The 23995-nt window shown below is 67.3% G+C and overlaps 3 protein-coding genes across 4 annotated transcripts; all 3 read right to left on the reverse strand.

Moving 5' to 3' along the window:
- Positions 1–97: 97 nt before the first annotated feature.
- ELAVL3 (ELAV like RNA binding protein 3) lies at positions 98–8897 on the reverse strand. Of its 2 annotated transcripts, none has more exons than XM_077787731.2 (7): positions 8752–8897; positions 6937–7216; positions 5342–5445; positions 5006–5159; positions 4217–4433; positions 2913–2951; positions 98–2804 (listed from the first exon to the last, which is right to left on the reverse strand). In XM_077787731.2, exons 1-7 carry the CDS (start codon positions 8758–8760, stop codon positions 2459–2461), a joined length of 1149 nt encoding a protein of 382 aa, XP_077643857.1. In that variant the 5' UTR covers positions 8761–8897; the 3' UTR covers positions 98–2458. The 2 variants fall into 2 exon arrangements, with proteins under 2 accessions (XP_077643857.1, XP_077643858.1); XM_077787732.2 differs by having other exon boundaries at positions 98–2783; positions 8752–8896.
- A 796-nt stretch (positions 8898–9693) lies between these two features.
- ZNF653 (zinc finger protein 653) lies at positions 9694–16466 on the reverse strand. The gene is made up of 9 exons (XM_085563242.1): positions 15895–16466; positions 14842–14885; positions 13845–14054; positions 12700–13035; positions 11844–11997; positions 11515–11632; positions 10913–11027; positions 10673–10772; positions 9694–10572 (listed from the first exon to the last, which is right to left on the reverse strand). The coding sequence occupies exons 1-9, from the start codon at positions 16266–16268 to the stop codon at positions 10470–10472; spliced, it is 1554 nt and encodes a 517-aa protein (XP_085419368.1). The 5' UTR covers positions 16269–16466; the 3' UTR covers positions 9694–10469.
- Positions 16467–17648: 1182 nt separating this feature from the next.
- ECSIT (ECSIT signaling integrator) lies at positions 17649–23833 on the reverse strand. The gene is made up of 7 exons (XM_085563233.1): positions 23220–23833; positions 22056–22965; positions 20681–20901; positions 19781–19835; positions 18795–18943; positions 17991–18093; positions 17649–17918 (listed from the first exon to the last, which is right to left on the reverse strand). Exons 1-7 carry the CDS (start codon positions 23280–23282, stop codon positions 17665–17667), a joined length of 1755 nt encoding a protein of 584 aa, XP_085419359.1. The 5' UTR covers positions 23283–23833; the 3' UTR covers positions 17649–17664.
- Positions 23834–23995: the final 162 nt, after the last annotated feature.

The following is a 23995-nucleotide window of genomic DNA, read 5'->3' on the forward strand; positions in this document are numbered from 1 at the left end:
AGGGGAAAAGAGCTGGAAGCGTGAGGGAAATGGCCGAGAGTCCCTCAGCCATCCAGTCCCGGACGGACGCGCCCTCCCTGCAAAAATCACGTACAAATTCTGCCTTTTAAATTTTTTAATTGATTTTTTTTTTTTCCCATGAAAAATACAAAGAGTCGAGTCCAGGGGTGGGGGCCGGGGGGGTCCCGGTCCCCTCCGAGGGGTCCCACAGTGCCACCAGGGTGGGCACCTTTTGTCCCCACGTTGGGCCCCCCAAAAATGGGCCGGGGCTGAGGTGGGGACCCCTTATTGCTACTGAACTGGGGGTCCCCTGGCCCCCTCCCCAAATTCCAGGGCTGGATCCCTGGGAGAGGGGGTGGGGGTCAGAGTTTGGGGGGGGCGGGGGGTGTGATGGCGGATCTGGACACGGGGGTCGCTCCTAAATATTTATATTAATAATAATTAAAACTACAAGAAGCTTCACACAGGCACGACACAAAAAAACCAGGAGCCGGGATGGGATTGGGGGAAGGGTCTGGGGGGAAAAAAGAGGGTCCCGGGGAGTACCAGGATCAGGGGAAAAAACAGGGAAGAATAGGAAATAAATGGGAAATAAACCACTGAAAAGTGAGAAATTATCCCGACAGCGAAGGGAAAATAAATAAGAATCGCAATAATAATAATAATAACATCAATAATAATTAATAAGAATAATAATTAAGAATAATTAAGAATAATAATGACGATAAAGGAGTATGGGGGAACTCAGGGTCGGGGCTTTTGAGGTGGGGTTCCGCCCTTTTTTTTGGACAGGAGGCTCCAAGTGGCCAAACTCCAGAAAGTGGAGTAATTTGGGGCAAAAATTGCCCATTTTGGAGAATTTGGGAAGGGAGAGGGGGGAAGTGTGACAAGACACATCCCCTCCCTCCCAGATTTGGGGGTACCAGAGGAATCCCTGGAATTTCAGTGCCACTGACCCCCCAGAACTTGCCTTGATCCCTCTTGGGGTTCACAAGCTACTTCCAAGGAACTCGGGGAGCACAAAACAGGTTCTCACCCTCTCTGGAACGGCGATTTGGGGGATTTTGGGGGATATTTTTAATATTCTGCTATAAAAATAGATGGATTTGGGTCAGCGGCTCCCGAGGAGTCGCCGCTCCCTGCGTCAGTCACGCTCCTCCTTACCTGATAACGGGTAACAGGTCTAATTAAACACGTGGTAAATCCTTATTTTTTGTTCTTTCTCCCCAAAAATTCCTCCCCCTCCCCCAGAAAATTAAGGGAAAACATGGAAAGAAGGAGAGAGCGAGAAGACGCCCCCCCCCTCTCACTGCTGGAGTCCTGGAGTGGAGGGAAGGGGGGGCACAGCCCCCACCTGGACACACCTGGATCAGGTGAGGGGGGGACACCGCTCCAGGTGGTCCGGCCACTGCCGGAGTGGTGGGGTTTGGGGTACCCGGGGGAGGGTCCCAGGTGTGTCCACAGTGTCCTGGGGGGGGTCTCCAGGCTTTCCAGGGCCCCTCCCAGTGCCCTGGAGCACCTGGAGGATTCCTCAGGGTGCCCATCGGGGACAGGTGAGGGCGTCCAGGTGTCCGGGCCGTGCCTCAGGTGTCCCCACGGTGTCCTCAGTGGCCATGGAGGGGGTCTCTGGGGTCTCCGTGGTGTCCCCACGGTCTCCAAGGTCTCCAGGTGTGTTTCTCCATCCTGGAGACCCAGGATGTCCTCGGTGTCCATGGAGGGTGCCCAGGACCTGTTGGGGTTCTCCATGGTCTCCATGGTGTTCGTGGGGGGACCCTGAGGTCTCCAGGATTGGTCTGGTGCTCATGGGGGGGGTGGTCCCTGAAGGTCCCTGAAGGTCCCCGAGGTCTCCGGTTGGGTTTCTCCATGGTCTCCATGGGGGGACCCTGAGGTCTCCGGGTCTTCATGTGGGTTTCTCCATGGGGAGACCCTGAGGTCTCCGGGTCTTCATGTGGGTTTCTCCATGGTCTCCATGGGAGGACCCTGAGGTCTCTGGGTCTTCATGTGGGTTTCTCCATGGTCTCCATGGTGCCCATAGTGGGACCCTGAGGTCTCCGGGTCTTCATGTGGGTTTCTCCATGGTCTCCATGGGAGGACCCTGAGGTCTCTGGGTCTTCATGTGGGTTTCTCCATGGTCTCCGTGGTGCCCATGGGGGGACCCTGAGGTCTCTGGGTCTTCAAGTGGGTTTCTCCATGGTCTCCGTGGTGCCCATGGGGGGACCCTGAGGTCTCCAGGATGTGTTTGGTGCTGCTGGGGGGTCCCCGAGGTCTCCAGCTGAGTTTCTCCATGGTGCTCACGGGGGTCCCTGAAGGTGCCCGAGGTCTCCAGCTGGCTTTCTCCACGGTCTCCAGCGGGTCCCCGAGACACCTCCAGCCAAGCTTCTCCACGGCGCTCACGGGGGCTCCCCACGCCCCGACGGCGGCGGCAGGAGACCCCCGCGGCCTCCAGCGGGGACGCGGCTCAGGCCTTGTGCTGCTTGGTGGTCTTGAAGGACACCTGGAGCACGCGGTCGCCCAGGCGGTAGCCGTTGAGGCTGGCGATGGCCATGGCCGCCTCCTCGTAGTTGGTCATGGTGACGAAGCCGAAGCCTTTGCACTTGTTGGTGGCGAAGTCGCGGATGACCTTGACGTTGGTGACGGCGCCGAAGGGCCCGAAGAGCTGCCACAGGACGCTCTCGTCCGCCTCGGGCGCCAGGTTGTAGACGAAGATGCACCAGCCCGGCCCGGGGGTCCCCAAGCCCACCCCGGCCAGCGCCGGCACCGCCTCGATGGCCAACGGCGAGAACCTGGGCAGCAGCGACAGCGGGCTGGCCCGGGGTCAGCGCGGGGGTCCCGGGGTCCCCTCCTGCGCCCCGGGCTGCAGGGGGGGTTGGGTAGGGCAGGTTTGGGGGGATTTGGGGGGGTTTAGGGTTTACCTCTTCACCCCGTAGGCCACGTTCAGCAAGTTGTCGAGCCTGGAGGGGACGAGGGGGCGTCAACAGGGGACAAGGAGGGGTGGCCCTGGTGCCACGGGGGTCCGTGTGCCCTGGGGGGGTCCCACCCCCAGAGCCCCCCCACTCTGAGCATTCCCAGGACCCATCCTGGGGATTTCTTTTCCCACGGACATCCCAGGACCCCCAGTGTCCCACCCCTCTGACCCCCTGGGACCCCCATTCCCAAAGCTAACTCACCCCCCCAGCTCCCCCATCCCCCCAGGGCCCCCATTCCCAGGATGTCTCTCCCCGTTCCTGGGATGTGCCCCCCATTCCCGGGATGTAACCCCCATTGCCAGCCCCCCAGCCCCCCGTTCCCAGGCTTTCCCCCCCATTCACAGCCCCCCTTGCCCAGCCCCCCATTCCTGGGACATGCCCCCCATTCCCACCCCCTCAGCCCCCTGTTCCTGGGATGTGCCCCCCATTCCCAGGACGTGCCCCCCATTCCCAGCCCCCCATTCCCAGCTCCCCATTCCCAGCCCCCTGTTCCCGGGATGTGCCCCCCCATTCCCAGCCCCCTGTTCCCAGGCTGTCCCCCCCATTCCTAGTCCCCCATTCCTAGTCCCCCATTCCCAGCTCCCCATTCCCAGCCCCCCATCCCCGGGATGTGCCCCCCATCCCCAGCCCCCCATTCCCGGGCTGTCCCCCCCATTCCCACCCCCCATTCCCAGGCTGTCCCCCCCATCCCCAGGATATGCCCCCCATTCCCAGCCCCCCATTCCCGGGATGTGCCCCCCATTCCCGGGCTGTCCCCCCCATCCCCAGTCCCCCCCATCCCCAGTCCCCCCCATCCCCAGTCCCCCATTCCCAGGCTGTCCCCCCCATCCCCAGTCCCCCATTCCCAGGCTGTCCCCCCCATCCCCAGGATATGCCCCCCATTCCCAGCCCCCCATTCCCAGGCTGTCCCCCCCATCCCCAGTCCCCCATTCCCAGGCTGTCCCCCCCATCCCACCCCGCATTCCCACCCCCCATTCCCAGGCTGTCCCCCCCATCCCCAGGATATGCCCCCCATTCCCAGCCCCCCATTCCCGGGCTGTCCCCCCCATCCCCAGCCCCCCATTCCCAGGCTGTCCCCCCCATCCCCAGTCCCCCATTCCCAGGCTGTCCCCCCCATTCCCACCCCCCATTCCCAGGCTGTCCCCCCCATCCCCAGGATATGCCCCCCATTCCCAGCCCCCCATTCCCGGGCTGTCCCTCCCATTCCCAGGCTGTCCCCCCCATTCCACCCCCCATTCCCAGCCCCTCACCGGAAGCGCTGCGGGGGGGGGTGCAGGGCCCCGTAGCGCCGGGCTCCGGGGCAGAGGCTCAGCAGGGCCCCCCCCGATTTCTGCCCGGGGGTGTTGGCGAACTTGACCGTGATGGGCTCAGCGGCGCCGAGGGGCTTCTGCCCGTGCAGCCCCCGCACGGCCTCCTCGGCCTCCACGCGCTTGTCGAAGCGGATGAAGCCCACCCCCCGCGACACACCTGCGCAGGTGACACGGGGGGGGTGGGGGGATCAGGGGCAGCCCCTCCCAAAAGCCCCTTCCCGCCCCGCCCACCCACAGACCCTAAAGGGATCGCTGGGTAACCCCTCAAGGGGAGCCCCACCTCTCCAGAATCCCCAAAATCCCCCCAGGACCCCCATTCCCAGGGATGTCCCACCCCCCAGGAATGTCCCACCCCTCCCAAAATCCCCCAAGGACCCCCATTCCCAGGGATGTCCCACCCCCAGGAGTGTCCCACCTCCCCCAAAATCCCCCCAGGACCCCCACCCCAGGCATGTCCCACCCCCCAGGAGTGTCCCACCTCCCAGGAGTGTCCCACCTCCCCCAAAATCCCCCCAGGACCCCAATTCCCAGGGATGTCCCACTCCCAAGGAGTGTCCCGCACTTCTAGGAGTGTCCCACCTCCCCAAAAATCCCCCAGGACCCCCATTCCCAGAGATGTCCCACCCCCCAGGAATGTCCCACCCCCCCCAGGACCCCCAGGACCCCCCACTCCAGGCGTGTCCCACCTTCCCAGGTGGGCTGAGCACACCTGGGCACAGCTGGGCTCACCTGTCACCTGGTCCACGAGGATGCGGGAGGTGATGATGCGGCCGTACTGGGAGAAGAGCTGCTCCATCTCCTTCTGCCCCATGGCCTTGGGCAGGCCGCTGACGTACAGGTTGGCATCGCGGATGGAGGCGGAGCTGGGCCGGGCGTAGGACACCTGGGGGGACAGGTGAGCCCTCGGGACCCCCAGGGCATCGCCCACCTCCAAGGGCTCCCAAGTGCCCCACAAAGGATTCCCCCTGTAGGACCCCACATGTGCCCCCCCATCCCGAAGTGTTTCCCAGGTGCCTCCCCCGCCCCAAAAGTCCCCCAGGTGCCACCCCCGTGTCCCCAGGGCACCTTGATGGTCTTGGTCTGCAGCTTGAGGCCGTTGAGGGCCCCGATGGCCCTGTCGGCGTCGCCGGCCTCCACGTAGTTGACGAAGCCGTAGCCCAGGCTTTGCCCTGGGGCACCGTGTCACCGTCACAGGGGTGGCCCTGTCCCCTGTGCTCCCATCCCTGTCCCCTCCCCTCTCCCAGATCCACGTCCGTCCCGCCAGCCTCGCTGTCCCCGTGGGTCCCCGCGTGTCCCCAGGGACGTGGGACTCGTGGTCAAACCCATGGGGACAGGGAGACCAGTGGGGGGACACCAGATTGTCCCTGCTGCCACGGTCTCCCTGCTCTATCCCTGTCCCCACAGGTCCCCACGTCCCCTCTCCCTTCCCACCTCACCGTGTCCCATTTTCCCGTGTCCCTGTGTCCCTTGTCCCATCTGTCCACATCCCACTGCCCGTGTCCCCGTGTCCCATCTCCCACACCCCACATTCCGTGTCCCTGTGCCCTGTGTCCCCCAGGCCGTGTTCCCATGCCCTGTGTCCCCCCCAATCCACGTCCCCATGTCCCTGTCCCCCCCAGTCCACATCCCCATGTCCCTGTCCCACTCAATCCACATCCCCATGTCCCTGTACCCCTCAATCCATGTCCCCATGTCCCTGTCCCCCCCAATCCACATCCCCATGTCCCTGTCCCCCTCAATCCACGTCCCCATGTCCCTGTACCCCCCAGTCCACATCCCCATGTCCCTGTACTCCCCAATCCACGTCCCCATGTCCCTGTCTCCCCCAGTCCATGTCCCCACGCCCTGTGTCCCCCTCAATCCATGTCCCCATGTCCCTGTCCCCCTCAATCCACATCCCCACGCCCTGTGTCCCCCCCAATCCACGTCCCCATGTCCCTGTCTCCCCCAGTCCATGTCCCCACGCCCCGTGTCCCCCTCAATCCACGTCCCCATGTCCCTGTCCCCCCCAATCCACGTCCCCATGTCCCTGTCCCCCCCAATCCACATCCCCATGTCCCTGTACCCCTCAATCCATGTCCCCATGTCCCTGTACCCCCCAGTCCACATCTCCATGTCCCTGTCCCCCTCAATCCACGTCCCCATGTCCCTGTCCCCCTCAATCCACGTCCCCATGTCCCTGTCCCCCCCAGTCCACATCCCCATGTCCCTGTCCCCCCCAATCCACGTCCCCATGTCCCTGTACCCCTCAATCCACGTCCCCATGTCCCTGTCCCCCTCAATCCACATCCCCATGTCCCTGTACCCCCCAATCCATGTCCCCACGCCCTGTGTCCCCCCCAGTCCACATCCCCATGTCCCTGTCCCCCCCAATCCACATCCCCATGTCCCTGTACCCCTCAATCCATGTCCCCATGTCCCTGTCTCCCCCAATCCATGTCCCCACGCCCTGTGTCCCCCCCAGTCCACATCCCCATGTCCCTGTCCCCCCCAATCCACATCCCCATGTCCCTGTACCCCTCAATCCATGTCCCCATGTCCCTGTCTCCCCCAATCCATGTCCCCACGCCCTGTGTCCCCCCCAGTCCACATCCCCATGTCCCTGTACCCCCCAATCCACGTCCCCATGTCCCTGTCCCCCCAGGCCGTGTCCCCCGTACCGGTGACCTTGTCCCGGACCAGCTTGCAGGACTCGATGTCGCCGAGGCTGCCGAAGAGGCTGCGCAGCTCCTCCTGGCTCATGGACTGCGGCAGGTAGTTGACGATCAGGTTGGTCTTGCTGTCGTCGGCCACGGCGGGGGGACCCGGGGGGGCCCCGTTGGGCAGCGCTGCCGCCACCCCCGGGCCCGGCACGGCCACCACCGGGACCGGGACCGGGACGGGGCCGCAGCCCGAGGGCCCCGCGGCGCTGGGAGCCTGGGCCTCCACCGTGCTCAGGATCTGCTGGGGACAGGGGGGCAGGGGCGTCACTGCCACTGGGGGGTCAGGGGGGTGTCAGGGGGTGTCACAGTCACTGGGGGTGTCACAGGGGGTGTCAGGGGGGTTCACGGGACTGTCACTGCCACTGGGGGGGGGTCACAGGGGGTGTCACTGTCACAGGGGGTGTCACAGGGAGTGTCAGTGTCACTGGGGGTAACTGTCACTGAGGGTGTCACAGGGGGTGTCACCGTCACAGGGGTGTCACTCTCACAGGGGGGTCACTGTCACAGGGGGTGTCACAGGGTGTGTCACCATCGCAGGGGTGTCACTGTCGCAGGGGTGTCACTGTCATGGGGGGGTCACTGTCACTGGGGGTGTCAGGGGGTATCAGGGGGTGTCACTGTCATTGGGGGTGTCACAGGGGGTGTCAGTGTCACTGCGGGTGTCACAGGGGGTGTCAGGGGGGTGTCGGGGTGGTGTCATTGGCACTGGGAGTGTCACAGGGGGTGTCAGTGTCACTGAGGGTGTCACAGGGGGTCTCATTCTCACAGAGGTGTCACTGTCACTGGGAGGGGTCACTGTCACAGGGGTGTCACTGTCACGGGGGGTGTCACTGGGGGGGTCACTGTCACAGGGGTGTCACTATCACAGGGGGTGTCACTGTCACAGGGGGTGTCACTGTCATAGGGGGTCAATGTCACTTGGGGGTGTCACAGGGGGTGTCACTGTCACAGGGGGTGTCACTGGGGGGGTCAATGTCACTTGGGGTGGTCACAGGGGGCGTTATTGTCACAGGGGTGTCACTGTCACGGGGGGTGTCACTGTCACAGGGGTGTCACTGGGGGGGTCAATGTCACTTGGGGGTGTCACAGGGGGTGTCACTGTCACGGGGGCCACTGTCACAGGGGGTGTCACTGTCACAGGGGTGTCACTGTCACGGGTGTCACTGCGGGGACGCGGGGCACAGAGGGGACAGGGACAGCGCAGACCCGGCGATGGGGAGGGGACAGAGACGACAGGACCGCGGCGACAGCAGCGCGGGGACAGGGACAGCGAGCCCGCGAGGATGGACGGGGAGGGGACGGGGACACGGGGGACAGCGACAGCCGGGTGGGGCCACGGGGGGACAATCCCCCCATTGTGCGGCGGCAGCGCCCCCGCCCCTTCCCCCCTCCCCAATAGCGCGGGGTGGGTGACAATGGCCCTTTGTCACCGGGTGATGGGGACACCCGGGGCCACCAGCCACGGCCCGGGGTGGGGTGGGGGGGGCGTGGGGACAGCGACACGCGGGGGACCGCGACGCACGTGCCCCCCTCCCCACCGCACCCGAATTTGGGGAGGGGTCCCCGCCCCTCCCTCGCACACGCGTGTCCCTGCAGGTGCCACCCGCGGGTGACGCCGTGTCCCCAGCCCTGCGTGTCACCCGCGAGGAGGGGACACCAAGGGGTGGGGGGGTGGGAATTGGGGAATTGGGGGGTGGGGGGGACGCGGGATGGGGGAGGGGATGGAAGGTCTGGGGGATCCCCGCAATCGCCCCCTCCCCACCCCGTTCCTACCGTCACCATGGTGAGGGGCGGGGGGGGCCCCGCACGGCCCCGCGGGGCCCGGGGGGAGGCCGGGCCGGGGTGGGGGGGCTCCGGGGGTCGCGGCGGCGGCGGCACCGGGCGCTGCGAGCGGCGGCCCCGTCGGTCCTTTAAACGTCCTTGGGCGGGCGCGGGGCGGGGCCCCCCAAAATCCGCCCCCCCACCCCCCCTCCCGAGATGGTTCCGTCCGCGCCCTCCCTCTCCCCCCCCCCAAAAAAAAAGGTGGGTCAGCCCGGCCCACCCCCCCCCCCCAAAAAAAAAAAAGAACCGCCCCCCCCTCCCTTTCCAGGGCCCGAAGCCCCCCGAGACCCCCAAGGCCCCGCCCACGGGAGGAGGAGGAGGAGGAGGAAGGACGGGGAGGGATGGGGAGAAGGAAGAAAGAGGGAATGGAGGAGGAGGAGGAGGAGGAGGAGGAAGGATGGTGGGGATGGAGGAGGAGGAGGAAGAGGAGGAGGAAGGATGGTGGGGATGGAGGAGGAGGAGGAGGAAGGATGGTGGAGGAGGAGGAGGAGGAAGGATGGTGGGGATGGAGGAGGAGGAGGAGGAGGAAGGATGGTGGGGATGGAGGAGGAGGAGGAAGGATGGTGGGGATGGAGGAGGAGGAGGAAGGATGGTGGGGATGGAGGAGGAGGAGGAAGGATGGTGGGGATGGAGGAGGAGGAGGAAGGATGGTGGGGATGGAGGAGGAGGAGGAGGAGGAAGGATGGTGGGGATGGAGGAGGAGGAGGAAGGAAGAGAAGGGACGGAGAGGAAGAGGAAGGTGATGAAGGCCGGGCGCCGCCGCTTCAGCACCGGGGACAGCGCCGAGCCCGAGCCCGGCTCCGCCGAGGGGCCGCGCCGCCCCCGAAACGGGGAAATGGGGCGGGGGGCACCGGTCACCCCCCCGGGACCCCCACCCACAGAAGAAGCAGCACGAAAAGTCCTGATTTTAATGGATTTGTGGGGGGGGGTCCCACAGGGGTCTGCACCCCCCCCAAACCCCCCCAAACCCCGGGTGTCCCCACGGGGGTGACAGCGAGAATGAGGAAATAAATAAATGGTGAGGGGGGGGCAACGGGGACACCTGGGGGGGCCACAGGGTCACCTGGGTGGGGGACACACACACAAGGAGACCCCCGAGGGGCCCCTCAGGTGCTCGGGGTGTCCTGGGGAGGGGCTCAGGACCCCCCCGGGTGGTTCTTCTTCACCTCCAGGCGCAGCTGCAGGAACATCTGGGGGTCCCGGCGAGCAGGTGGGGGCCCAGGTGAGTCCTGGGGGGGCCCAGGTGAGTTTGGGGGGGCCCAGGTGAGTCTGGATGGGCCCAGGTGAGTCCTGGGGGGGCCCAGATGAATCCGGGTGGGCCCAGGTGAGTCTGGGGGGGCCCAGATGAGTTTGGGGGGGGTCCCAGCTGAGTCCTGGGGGGCCCAGGTGAATCTGGAGGGTCCCAGGTGAGTCCTGGGGAGGCCCAGATGAGTTTGGAGGGGTCCCAGGTGAATCTGGGGGGTTCCCAGGTGAGTCCTGGGGGGCTCCAGGTGAATCCGGAGGGGTCCCAGGTGAGTCCAGGGGGTCCCAGGTGAGTCCAGGGGGGCCCCAGATGAGTTTGGAGGAGTCCCAGGTGAATCTGGGTGGGCCCAGGTGATCCAGGGGGTCCCAGGTGAGTCCAGGGGGTCCCAGGTGAGTCCAGGGGGGCCCAGGTGAGTCCGGGGGGGTCCCTACGTGCCGCGGGGCTCGGGGTGGCTCTTGAGCCCCCCGTGTCTCCGCATGTGCCACGTCAGGGAGGCGCGCTGGCGGCAGCGGTACCCGCACACCTCACACCTGCAGGGGGACAAGGTGGGCGTCAGGTGTGCCCGGGGACCCCCCCTCGCCCTCCCGGGGGGCTCCGAGTCCCGGGCAGGACCCCCCCTCCATCACTCACTGCAGCGGGGTCTCCCCGGTGTGCGTCCTCCTGTGCACCTCCAGGTGGTTCTTGCGCTTGAAGGATTTCCCGCAGGTGTCGCAGGTGAACTCCCGCACACCTGGGAGGGCGGGGGGCACGCTGGGGAATGGGGGGGGACACACCTGGGGGGCTCACCACAGAGGGGTGCCCAGGTAAAAGCTCTTTAAGGATTTTGGGAGCACGGAGGGGGAGTTTGGGGGGCACACCTGAGGGGCTCACCTGAGTGCACGCCCATGTGCCGCCGCAGGTGCTTGGCCAGGTAAAACCTCTTCCCGCAGCCGGGCTGGGGGCACACCTGGCTCCGGCCCCTGCGGTGTACCAGGCTCAGGTGGTTCTGGGGGGGTCCAGGACAGGTGAGAGGGGAATGTGGGGCAGGTGAGGGGGGTCCGGGACAGGTGAGGGGGGTCCGGGACAGGTGAGGGGGGAATGTGGGGCAGGTGAGGGGGGTCCAGGACAGGTGAGAGGGGTCCGGGACAGGTGAGGGGGGTCCGGGACAGGTGAGAGGGGTCCAGGACAGGTGAGGGGGGAATGTGGGGCAGGTGAGGGGGGTCCGGGACAGGTGAGGGGGGGTCCAGGACAGGTGAGGGGGGAATGTGGGGCAGGTGAGGGGGGTCCAGGACAGGTGAGAGGGGAATGTAGGGCAGGTGAGGGGGGAATGTGGGGCAGGTGAGGGGGGTCCCGGACAGGTGAGAGGGGAATGTGGGGCAGGAGAGAGGGGTCCAGGACAGGTGAGAGGGGTCCGGGACAGGTGAGGGGGGTCCGGGACAGGTGAGGGGGGAATGTGGGGCAGGTGAGGGGGTGCTCCCCCCCGTTCCAGGCACCTGGAATTCGCTGAGAGCGCTGAACTCCTGCCTGCAGCCGCCGTAGGGGCAGGTGAGGGGCTCGGGGGGGTCCTCGGGGTCCGGGGAGGGGGCGCGGCCCCGGCGGCTCCGCCGGCGCCTGCAGAGCCTGGCGTGAGTGCCCCCCCCCCAAAAAGATGGGGGGCGGCTCACCTGAGCCTCCTAAACCCCCTGCCCCTCACCCAGAACCGCCCCCTCCCCACAAAAGCTGCCCTAAGCCCCCAAATCAAACAGCCCCTGACCCCCAAAACCCCCCCAGGTGCTCCCCCCTTCCTTCGCACACCCAAAGCCCCCCCAGGGACCCCCCAGACCTTTCTGGCTCTTTGGGGATCTCGTAGATGATCGTCGACACCTCGGGGTCCTCAGCCGGGGAGGGGTCCCGGGGGGGCTCCGGAGGGGGGGGCTCGGCGGGGGGGGGCAGCTCCTCCTGCTTCAGCCTCAGCACCGGGTCCTCCTCATCCTCCTCTGCCATCAGTGGGGCCGGTGAGACCCCCTGGGACCCCCCCCAGCACCTGCCCCGTCCCGTTTCTGACCCCCAAACCCATCCCCATCCTCCCCCCAGCACCACAGCCCCCCCAATTCCTGACCCCAGATCTTCCCCAATTCCCCATTCCCAGCCCAAAACCTCCATTCCCGACCCCAAATCCCCCATTCCCGACCCCGAATCCCCCATTCCTGATCCCAAATCTTCCCCAATCCCCCATTCTTGACCCCAATCCCCCATTTCCAACCCCAAATCTTCCCCAATCCCCCATTCCCGCCCCAATTCTCACATTCCCGACCCCAAATCCTCCCCAATCCTCCATTCCCCATCCCCAGTCTCCCATTCCCAACCCTAAATCCCCCAATCCCCAATCCCCCATTCCCGACCCCAAATCCTCCATCCCCCCTCCCCAAATCCCCCATTCCCCAATCCCCAATCCCCCATTCCCCCTCCCAAATCCCCATTCCCCCATCCCAAATCCCCCATTCCCCATCCCCAAATCCCCCATCCCCAAATCCCCCATCCCCCTCCCCAATTCCCCATTTCCAACCCCAAATCCCCCATTCCCCCTCCCCAAATCCCCCATTCCCCCTCCCCAAATCCCCCATCCCCATCCCCAAATCCCCATTCCCAGCCCCCCCATCCTCCCCCATTCATTTTCCCCAGCCCCCCCCCACCTTTACCTGTCTTGGCCAGGTGTGGGGGGTCAGGAGGGGCGGGGCAGGCGCCCCCCGCCCCCAGCAGCACCCCGTGCCCCCCCAGGCCGAGCTGCAGCCCCCCCAGCCCCTCGCAGCCCAGGATCAGCAGCGGGGGGCCCTGCAGCAGGGCGGGGGGCGCAGACCCCTCCGGCCCCCCCCGCGGCAGGGGCAGGGGCAGGGGGACGCAGACCACCGCCTCCAGCGCCTCGGGACCCCCGGCGGGGGCGGCCGCCGCCCCGGGACCCCCGCCCGGAGCCGCCTCCGAGCCCGAGCTGCAGCCCCCCGAGGAGGAGGAGGAGGAGGAGGAGGAAGAGCCGGGGGCTGCGGGGGAAGAGCAGAGTCAACGGGAGGGGCTTCCCCCACCCCCCCAGGTAAAAAATTCCCTCTCCAGACCCCAAAAATTGTCATGGGGCGTACAAAAACCTCCCCAAGACCCAAAACAGCCCCGAAAATTGATTCGGGTGGTCCCCAAACTGCCCCACAGCCTCCGCCCCGCCCCTCACACACCCCCAGGAGCCTGCACCCCACAAACAGCGCCCAGGTCACCCCAAACCCCCCAGACCCCAAACCTCACACCCCAAACCCCCCAGACCCCACACCCCAAACCCTCCCAGACCCCACATCCCACACACCCCAAACCCCCCAGACCCCAAACCTCACACCCCAAACCCCCCAGACCCCAGACCCCCCAGACCCCAAACCCCACACCCCAAACCCCCCACACCCCAAAACCCCCAGACCCCAAACCCTCCATACCCCACATCCCATGCCCCAAACCTGAATCCTCCACACCCCAAACCCCCCATACTCCACACGCCCCAGACCCCACACCCCAAATCCCCCACACCCCAAACCCCAAGTCCCCCACACCCCACACCCCAAATCCCCCACACCCCAAATCCCCCACACCCCAAACCCCTTATACTCCACACCCCCCAGACCCCACACCCCAAACCCTCCATACCTGACACCCCAAATCCCCTACACCCCACACCCCAAACCCCCCACACCCCACACCCCAAACCCCAAATCCCCCACACCCCAAACCCCAAATCCCCCACACCCCAAACCCCAAATCCCCCACACCCCAAACCCCAAATCCCCCACACCCCACCCCCCAAATCCGCCACCGTCATCGCCGTCCGAGTCGCTGGGCGGGCGCAGGGGCGAGTGCAGGTCCTGGAAGTAGCGGTGCCCGCGCTCACACTGCCACACGGCCGTGGTGTAGAGCCCCACCGAGGGGTCCAGCTCGGCCAGGCGCGGCTCGTACGGGCAGCGCTGCCGGTGGTCCTCGTACCAGATCACCGCGTGCCGCAGGCAGTTCACGTTCCGCCGGCGCCCTGCGGGGGGGAAAGCCCCCGGGGTGGGGGACGGCACCCCAGGGTGGGGGGCAGAACCCCCAGGGTGAGGTATGGCACCCCAGAGTGAGGGGCAAAACCCCCAGGGTGGGGGACGGCACCCCAGGGTGGGGGACGGCACCCCCAGGGTGGGGGGAAGAACCCCCAGGGTGAGGTATGGCACCCCAGGGTGGGGGGCAGAACCCCCAGGGTGGGGGACGGCACCCCCAGAGTGAGGGGCAGAACCCCCAAAGTGGGGTACAGCCCCCCCCAAAGTCGGGCACACCCCCCCCAAAGTGGGGCACAGCCTCCCAAAAATGAGGCACACCCCCCCCAAAGTGGGGCACACCCCCCCCAAAGTGGGGCACACCCCCCCCAAAGTGGGGCACAGCCCCCCCAAAGTGAGGCACACCCCCCCGAGGTGGGACACAGCCCCCCTCAAAGTGGGGCACAGCCCCCCCAAAGTGGGGCACAGCCCCCCCAAAGTGAGGCACACCCCCCCCAAAGTGAGGCACAGCCCCCCCAAAGTGGGGCACAGCCCCCCCAAAGTGGGGTACAGCCCCCCCAAAGTGGGGCACAGCCCCCCCAAAGTGGGGCACACCCCCCCCAAAGTGGGGCACAGCCCCCTCAAAGTGAGGCACAGCCCCCCAAAGTGGGGTACAGCCCCCCCAAAGTGGGGCACAGCCCCCCCAAAGTGGGGCACAGCCCCCCCAAAGTGGGGCTCAGCCCCCCAAAGTGAGGCACACCCCCCCCAAAGTGGGGCACACGCCCCGCAGGACACGGAACTCACTTTTCTTGCGTTTGGGTTTTTTCGGGAGCTGCTCCCAGGGTTTGCTGCGGACAGAGAGGAATGGGAGGTGGGGAAGGGGCTCCCGCGGGACCCCCGGCCTTCCTCCCCCTCCTCCTCCTCCTCCTCCTGCCCCTTCTTCATCCCCCAGGAGCAAGAGGAAGAGGAAAGGAATGAGGAAGAGGAGGGTGAGGAAGAGAAGAACGAGGTAGAAGAGAGTGAGGAAGAGGAGGAGGACGAGGAATGCGAGGGAGAGGAGAACGAGGAAGAGGAGAGTGAGGAAGGGGAGGACGAGGAAGAAGAGGACGAGGAAGAGGAGGACGAGGAAGGCCGGTAACAACCCCGCGGCGCCGCTCCAGCACCGCGGACAGCGCCCGCCCACTTCCCGCGAGGACCGGCGCCGGTTTCCCCCGGTACCCTCCGTTTCTCCCCGGTCCCCGCCCCGGTTCTACCCAGTTTCCCCCGGTTCTCTCCGGTTCCCTCCGCGGTTCCCCCCGGTTCCCCGAGGTTCTCGCCGGTTCCCCCCGCGGCTCCCCGAGGTTCTCCCCGGTTCCCCGCGGTCCTCCCGGGTTCTTCCCCGGTCCGCCCCCGGTTCCCCGTGGTTCTCCCCAGTTCTCCCCGTTTCTCCCCGTTCCTCCCCGGTTCCTCCGGTCTCCCCCACAATTCTCCCCGGTTCCCTCCCGGTTCCCACGCTTCTCCCCGCTTCCTCGCCGGTTCCCCGCGGTCCTCCCGGGTTCTTTCTCGGTCCCCCGTGGTTCTCCCCAGTTCTCCCCGTTCCTCCCCGGTTCCCACGCTTCTCCCCGGTTCCCCGCCGGTTTATCCCGGTTCTCCCCGCTTCCCCCCCGCTTCTCCCTGGTTCCCCGCGGTCCTCCCGGGTTCTTTCTCGGTCCCCCGTGGTTCTCCCCAGTTCTCCCCGTTCCTCCCTGGTTCCCTCCCGGTACCCCCCGCGATTCTCCCCGGTTCCCTCCCGGTTCCCACGCTTCTCCCCGCTTCCTCGCCGGTTCCCCGCGGTCCTCCCCGGTTCCCCGCGGTTCTCCCCGGTCCCCCGGCGCTCACCCGCGCCGCCCGGCGCGCTGTCCCCGCTCCAGCCCCAGCAGGTACGCCGCCAGCTTGGCGTCGCTCCATCCGCTGCGGCGCCGCAGCTCCACCCAGGGCCCGTGCGCCTCTCCCAGGTACACCCGCCGCACGTCGTACTTCTTGCGCGACTCCAGGCGCCGCCGGGCGCGGTCGGTGTCGGTGAGGCGCGGCCGGCCCCGCGTCCTGCGGCCCCCGCCGGGCTCGGGAGCCGCGGGAGCCCCGGGCCCACCGGGAGCCCCGGGCCCACCGGGAGCCCCGGGCCCGCCGGCGCCGCGCTCGGCCGCGCTCATGCCGCGGCGCGCCGCGATGACGTCAGCGGAGCGCGCCGCGGCGTCGCGGCGCTCAGTGCGCATGCGCGGCGCGGCGCTGCCCGTACTCCCGCCCGCCCTGGGGTTTTTGGGTTCTTTTTTGGGGTCTTTTTTTTTGAGTTTGGCTTTTTTTGGTGGGTTGTTTTTCTTGTTTTTTTGTTGTTTTGTTTTGTTTGGGTTTTTTTGTTTTGGTTTTTTTGGGGCTTTTTTTGGAGGGGTCCCGAGGAGAAAAAGGGGAGATCCCCCCCCAAAAAGGGACAATCCCCCCCAAAAAAAGGGGAGATCCTACCCAAAAAAGGGGAGATCCCCCCCAAAAAGGGACAATCCCCCCCAAAAAAAGGGGAGATCCTACCCAAAAAAGGGGAGATCCCCCCCAAAAAGGGACAATCCCCCCCAAAAAAAGGGGAGATCCTACCCAAAAAAGGGGAGATCCCCCCAAAAAGGGGCAATCCCCCCAAAAAAGGAGAGATCCTACCCAAAAAAGTGGAGATCCCCTCCAAAAAAAGGGGAGACCCGCCCAAAAAAGGGGAGACCCGCCCAAAAAAAGGGATTCCCGGAATTTCCCAGCCCTGCCCGGTACCCCCCAGGTGTGGGGTGTGGAGGTGCCGTGCATGAGGGACCCCCAAAACCTACCAGGGAACCCCCCAAATGCCCCCCAAACTCAGCTGGGACCCCTCCAGGGACGCCCAGAACCCACCAGGGACCCCCAAACTCACCAAAGACCCCCCCCAGGGAACCCCCAGAACCCACTGAGGACCCCCCAAGGGACCCTCAGAACCCCCAAAAGCCGCCCAAACTCACCGGGGACCCCCCAAAAGCCCCCCAGACTCCCCCAGAACCAACTGGGCCTCGCTGCTGAGGGGGGCAACGCCCTCCCAGCACCCCCAACCCTCCCCATGACCCCCCAAAATCCTCCCGGCCACCACCACGTTTTGGGGACCCCCAAAAAAAACAGGACACCCCCCCAAAAAAACCACGAAACCCAGCCCAAAAACCATGATACCTCCAAAAAAACCACAAAACCCCTAAAAAAACCACATCCCCCCAAAAAAACATGAAAGCCCCCAAAAAACCATGACAACCCCCAAAAAAACCCATGATACCCCAAAAAAAACCACGCCACCACCCCTAAAACCACAACGCCCCCAAAAAAAGCCACAATACCCCCCTAAAAACCACGCCACCCCCCAAAAAACCACGACACCCCCAAAAAAACCCATGACATCCCAAAAAAAAACGAAAACCCCAAAATCCACTACACCCCCCCGAAAAAAACCACGAAACCCCCCCAAAAAGCCACAACACCCCCCAAAAAAACTACAACACCCCCCCAAAAAACCACGAAACCACCCCAAAAACCACCCAAAAAACCCGCAAACCCCCCCAAAAAACCAGGACACCCCCAAAAAACCACAACACCCGCACTCCGTCCGTCCATCCTTTATTCCCCGGCGCTCCTCGGGGGCTCGCCCCCATCCTCGGGGGGCTCCAGCGCCGCGGCCCCGGGGGTCCCCGCGCCCAGCCGGGGGGGCGGGGGTCCCTCGGGGGGCTCGGCCCCGCTCCCGGTGAGGCGGAAGAGCACCGGGACCCGGCCCAGGGCAGGATTGTGCCGCTGCAGCGCCGCCAGCCACCGGCCCAGCGTGCGCCGGTCCCCCGCGCCCGCCACGCACAGCGCCAGCACCGGGCCCTCCTCCACTGCGGACAGCGGGGTCAGGGGGAGCCCCGAAAAATCCTCCCGCGACCCCCCAAAATCCCCCCGGGGCTCACCTCTGTCCACCTGGAAATCCTCGTCGTCCCAGGGGCCGCGCTCCAGCTCCAGCTCCAGGCGCAGCGGGAAGTAAAAACTGCGCTCGGGGTCCGGCGGGGGGTCCTGGGGGTTTGGGGAGGGGGTTTTGGGGGGTTTTTTGGGGGGTTTGGGGTCGTCTTCCCACGCAGGTCATGGAGGGGCCCCGGGTGTGTTGGGTTTTGGGGGGCCCGTCCTACCTGTCCTGGAGTTCCCCAGGAGCCCCCCAGGAACTCCCAGTAACCCCCAGAGCCCCTCGGGAACCCCCAGAGACCCCGGGAACCCCCCAAAAACCCCCAGGAACCCCCAAAACCCCCCACTACCCCCTCAGGACCCTCCAGAGCCCCCCCAGAACCCCGCAGAAGCCCCCAGAACCTCCCAGGACCCCCCAGAACCCCCTCAGGACCCTCCAGAGCCACTCCAGAGGCCCCCCAGGACCCCCCAAAACCCCCCAGGACCCCCCAAAACCCCCCAGGACCCCCTCAGGACCCTCCAGAGCCCCCCCAGAACCCCACAGGACCCCCCAGAGCCCCCTCACGACCCCCCAAAACCCCCGAGGACCCCCCAAACCCTCCAGGACCTCCTCAGGACCCTCCAGAGCCCCCTCAGGACTCCCTCAGGGTCCCCCAAAACCCCCGAAGTACCCCCGAGGAGCCCCCCAGGACCCCCGACGAGCCACTCAGGATCCCCCAGAATCCCCCAGGACCCTCCAGAACCCCCTCAGGAACCCCCAGAGCCCCCCAGGACCCCCCAGGACCCCCCAGGACCCCCCGGGCCCCCCGGCTGACCCTGAGGTGGGGGGGCAGGGGGTCTCCCCGCAGCACGAAGTATTTGAGGAGGGTCCCGCGGAGCCAGAGTGGGAACGGCCCCTCCACGAACACCGGGCGGGTGGGGCCGTGCCGGGCCAGCAGCTCCCGCTGCTCGGGGCTCTGCGAGCCTGGGGACACGGGGACACGGCTGGGGACACGGGGACATGGCTGGGGACACGGCTGGGGGCACGGGGATACGGCTGGGGACACGGGGGACACGGGGACACGGGGACACGGCTGGGGACACGGGGACATGGCTGGGGACACGGCTGGGGACACGGGGATACGGCTGGGGACACGGGGGGACGGCTGGGGACACGGCTGGGGACACGGGGGACACGGGGACACGGCTGGGGACACGGGGACATGGCTGGGGACACGGGGACATGGCTGGGGACACGGGGGACACGGGGGCACGGCTGGGGACACGGGGGACGGCTGGGGACACGGCTGGGGACACGGGGGCACGGCTGGGGACACAGGGGACACGGGGGCACGGCTGGGGACACGGGGACATGGCTGGGGACACGGCTGGGGACACGGGGATACGGCTGGGGACACGGGGGGACGGCTGGGGACACGGGGGGACAGCCCACCCCACAGTCTGGCACCCCAAACCCTGCCCCACACAACCCCAAACCCACCCCAGGGACCTCAGACCCAACCTAAACCCTCCCCCAAACCCCTCATAGAAATCCCCAGGGACCCCAAACCCTGCCTCAAACCCACCCCAGGGACCTCAGACCCACCCCAGGGACCCCAGACCCTGCCCCACACCCACCCCAGGAACCCCACACCCACCCCAGGAATCCCAAATCCTTCACAGAGACCCCTGAGGAGCCCCACACCCACCCCTGGGACCCCACACCCACCTCAGGGACCCCAAACCCCTCAAACCCGACACCAACCCCCCGTCCAGGGCACCCCAACATCCCCCCAGGCCCCTCGAGACCCCCGGAGCTCACTGAGGATGTAGGGCTGGACGGAGCCTTCATCGTCCCCCGACTCCGGCACCGGCCGCTGCGGGACGGGGACAGGGGGTCACTGCAGGGCCACCCCTGTCCCCCCACCCTGTCCCCATGTCCCCTGTGTCCCCAGTCCTGTCCCTGTCACCCCAGTCCTGTGTCTGTCCCCTCAGCCGTGTCCCTGTACCCCCTGCCCCCCAAGCCGTGTCCCCCCATGTCCCCAGCCCTGTCCCCCCAGCTGTGTCCCTGTCCTCCCTGTCCCCCCAGCCCCATCCCCCCGTGTCCCCAGCCCTGTCCCTGTCCTCCCCTGTCCCCCCAGCCATGTCCCCGTGTCCCCAGCCCTGTCCCCTTGTCCCCCGTGTCTCCAGCCCTGTCCCCAGCCCTGTCCCCAGTGTCCCCCAACCCTGTCCCCAGTATCCCCAGCCGTGTCCCCCCATGTCCCCAGCCTTGTCCCTGTGTCCCCAGCCCTGTCCCAATGTCCCCAATGTCCCCAGCCCTGTCCCCAGCCCTGTCCCCATGTCCCCAATGTCCCCAGCCCTGTCCCCAGCCCTGTCCCCAGTGTCCCCCAACCCTGTCCCCAGTGTCCTCAGCCGTGTCCCCCCATGTCCCCAGCCCTGTCTCCATCCCCCAGCCCTGTCCCCGTGTCCCCAGTGTCCCCAATGTCCCCAGTGTCCCCAGCCGTGTCCCCAGCCGTGTCCCCAGTGTCCCCAGCCCTGTCCCCCCAGTGTCCCCAGCCATGTCCCCAGTGTCCCCAGCCGTGTCCCCAGTGTCCCCAGCCCTGTCCCCCCAGTGTCCCCAGCCATGTCCCCAGTGTCCCCAGCCCTGTCCCCCCAGTGTCCCCAGCCCTGTCCCAGTGTCCCCAGCCGTGTCCCCGTGTCCCCAGCCGTGTCCCCAGCCCACCTGGACGAGGGTGACGGTGGCGCCGGGCTCGGTGGCGATGCGCTGCAGCCCGAGGCGCGCGGCCGCCAGCCCGGGGCGCAGCCGGGGCGGCAGCGGGTGGGGGTCCAGGTGCCGCAGGCGCGGCAGCCAGAACTGCATCCGCTGCAGCTTCCGCAGCGGGCGGCTGCGCGGCCCGAACACCCCCAGCAGCAGGAAGCGCGTCTCGGCGTCGGGCATCACGCCTGGGGACAGGGGACACGGGGACATTGGGGACACGGGGACAGCGGGGACACATTGGGGACAGCAGGGACACTGGGAAATAGGGGACATTAGGGCATGGGGGGCATTGGATATTGGGGACAGCAGAGAAATTGGGGACACACTGGGGACATTGGGGACATTGGAGACATTGGGGCATTGGGGACACGGGGACATTGGGGACATTGGGGACAGGAGGGACATTGGGGTGACAGCAGCAGGAAGCATGTCTCAGCGTCGGGCATCACGCCTGGGGACAGGGGACACGGGGACATTGGGGACATGGGGACATTGGGGCATTAGGGACACGGGGACAGTGGGGACATTGGGGACACTGGGGACATGGAGACAGTGCGGAAACATTGGGGACACTGAGGACAGCAGGGCATTGGGGCATGGGGGGCATTGGGGACACTCTGGGGACATTGGGGTGACAGCAGCAGGAAGCGCGTCTCGGCGTCGGGTATCACGCCTGGGGACAGTGGGGACACCATGTGAGGGACACCAGGGGACACCGGGGCACACCACACAAGTGACACCAGGGGACACCGGGGCACACCACACAAGTGACACCGGGGCACACCGGGGCACACCAGGCACACCACACCAGTCACACCAGGGCACACCGGGACACACCGGGGCACACTGGGACACACCACGAGTGACACCAGGACACACCGGGACACACCAGGACACACCACACAAGTCACACCAGGGCACAACAGGACACACCAGGACACACCGGGACACACCAGGACACACCGGGGCACACCGGGGCACACCACACGAGTGACACCAGGACACACCGGGGCACACCAGGACACACCGGGGCACACCGGGACACACCGGGGCACACCAGGACACACCGGGACACACCAGGACACACCGGGGCACACCAGGACACACCGGGGCACACCGGGACACACCACATGAGTGACACCAGGGCACACCAGGACACACTGGGACACACCGGGACACACCGGGACACAGCAGGACACACCGGGGCACACCACACGAGTGACACCAGGACACACTGGGGCAGACCAGGACACACCAGGACACACCGGGGCACACTGGGGCACACCACACGAGTGACACCGGGACACACCGGGGCACACCGGGGCACACCAGCACGCACCGTGGCGCTCCATGCACTCGAGCAGGCGCAGGCCGCACTCCTGCTGCCGCGGGAAGGGGAAGAGCAGGCGCTGCACGGCTCCGCGCGGCACCCAGGCCCCGCGCGGCAGCAGCCGCAGCAGCGCCTTGTAGGCGGCCAGGCTGCGCCCGGCCCCGCGCGCCGGCAGCGCCGCCAGCGCCGCCTCCACCAGCGCCAGCCGGCCCCCGCGCCCCGGCGGGCTCCGCGCCAGCTCCTCCAGCGCCGCCGTGAACGCCGCGCCGGGGTCGCCGGGGTCGCCGGGGTCGCCGTGGGCATCACGGTCACCGGCGGCGTCGCCGTGGGCGTCCTCGCGGCGCGATCTGTAGGAGCGCAGGTGGCGCAGAGGGGCCTTGGGGGTGGCACCCCCTGAGGTGGCGCCCCCTGAAGTGGCACCCCAGGTGTCACCTGTTGAGGTGTCACCCCCTGAGGTGTCACCCCTCGAGGTGTCACCCCATGAAGTGTCACCCCTTGAGGTGGCTCTCCCTGAGGTGGCACCCCCTGAAGTGTCACCCCAGGTGTCACCTGTTGAGGTGGCACCCCTTGAGGTGTCACCCCTTGAGGTGGCGCCCCCTAAGGTGGCACCCCCTGAGGTGTCACTCCTTGAAGTGTCACCCCAGAAGGTGTCACCCCTTGAGGTGGTTCTCCCTGAGGTGTCACCCCCTGAGGTGGCACCCCTCAAGGTGTCACCCCCCATGGGGCTCTGGGGGTGGCCCCGGGGCTGGGGGTCGTTCTCCCAGATCTTGTGGAAGCGGCGATGCCACTCTGAGGTCCTCGGGGTGTCACCCCCCGAGGTGCCACCCCCCGAGGTGTCACCCCCAGAGGTGTCACCCCCAGAGGTGCCACCCTCCGCGGGGGGCACGCGTGCGGGGCGCTGGCACAAGCTCCGGCACAGCTGGGGAGGAAAAAAGGGGTCACCCCACAGCTGTCCCCGTGTCCCCCCATTGTCCCCATGTCCCCATTGTCCCCCCATTGTCCCCATGTCCCCCCATTGTCCCCATGTCCCCATTGTCCCCCCGTGTCCCCATGTCCCCCAGTGGCCCCATGTCCCCCCGTGTCCCCCCATTGTCCCCATGTCCCCCCGTTTCCCCCATGTCCCCACCGCCCCCCCCGTCCCCTCTGTCCCGGTGTTCCCGGTGTCCCCCGCACCTGCGGCGCTGCGGGGCCGCCCCAGAGGCGGCGGGGCAGGGCCCGGAGCCATCCCGGCCGCATGGCGCCCGCTGCCGCCGTGTCCGCTCACGGTGGGACCGTGTCCGCTCCCGGTCCGGCCGTGTCCGCTCCCGCTCGGGCCGTGTCCGCTCCCGCTCGGGCCGTGTCCGCTCACGCTCGGCCGTGCCCGCTCCCGGTCGGGTTCCGCTGTGTCCGCTCCCGCTCGGGTCGTGTCCGCTCCCGCTCGGCCGTGTCCGCTCCCGGTCGGGTTCCGCTGTGTCCGCTCACGCCCGGGCCGTGCCCGCTCCCGGTCCGGCTCCGCCGTCCCCGTGCCCGGTCGCGCCGCTGGGCGCCGCCATCTTCGCGGTGACCGCGCGCGGCCGGGTCAGGGGGCGGGGCCTGCGGGCGCGGCCAATCGGCGCGCGGCTTCGGCGGTGATTGGCAGGCAGCGAGGGGCGGGGCTCGGAGGGGGTTCCCCCGTGACGTCAGAGCGGGACCCCGGGATGAGCGCGGGGACGGGCGGTGACGTCACGGGAGTGAGCGATGACGTCAGAGCGGGTGAACGGGAACGGCAGCCCCGGCGGGGTGGGGGGGGGGGTCCCCAAGTCCCCGTGGGGGGGTCCCGGGTGCTCCCCCAGCCCCGGGGGGGTCCCGGAGCCGCGGGGGGGGCGGGACGGCCCGGGTGGGGGAGGGGAGGGGAGGGGGAGGGGAGGGGGAGGGGGAGGGGGACATTCCCCACCCGTGACGAGCCGTGTCCTCCCCCGGGGGGGCGGCGG

This window comes from Lonchura striata, chromosome 30 (assembly GCF_050655825.1).
Source record: "Lonchura striata isolate lonStrDom1 chromosome 30, ASM5065582v1, whole genome shotgun sequence".
NCBI lineage: Eukaryota > Metazoa > Chordata > Aves > Passeriformes > Estrildidae > Lonchura > Lonchura striata.

Excerpts from the sequence above, each read along its gene's own strand:
- ECSIT (XM_085563233.1), bottom strand. The coding sequence starts at position 23,282 with ATGCGGCCGGGATGGCTCCGGGCCCTGCCCCGCCGCCTCTGGGGCGGC. Across the intron at positions 18,944-19,780 it reads CGTCCAGCCCTACATCCTCA|GCTCGCAGAGCCCCGAGCAG; the intron begins GTGAGCTCCGGG and ends CCGTGTCCCCAG. Across the intron at positions 17,919-17,990 it reads GGATTTCCAGGTGGACAGAG|TGGAGGAGGGCCCGGTGCTG; the intron begins GTGAGCCCCGGG and ends CGCTGTCCGCAG.
- ZNF653 (XM_085563242.1), bottom strand. The coding sequence starts at position 16,268 with ATGCGCACTGAGCGCCGCGACGCCGCGGCGCGCTCCGCTGACGTCATC. Across the intron at positions 11,633-11,843 it reads ATCCCCAAAGAGCCAGAAAG|GCGCCGGCGGAGCCGCCGGG; the intron begins GTCTGGGGGGTC and ends CAGGCTCTGCAG. Across the intron at positions 10,573-10,672 it reads ACCGGGGAGACCCCGCTGCA|GTGTGAGGTGTGCGGGTACC; the intron begins GTGAGTGATGGA and ends GTCCCCCTGCAG.
- ELAVL3 (XM_077787731.2), bottom strand. Across the intron at positions 5,160-5,341 it reads TGCAGACCAAGACCATCAAG|GTGTCCTACGCCCGGCCCAG; the intron begins GTGCCCTGGGGA and ends CTGTCCCCCCAG. Across the intron at positions 2,952-4,216 it reads CCCCCCCCGCAGCGCTTCCG|GCTCGACAACTTGCTGAACG; the intron begins GTGAGGGGCTGG and ends CGTCCCCTCCAG.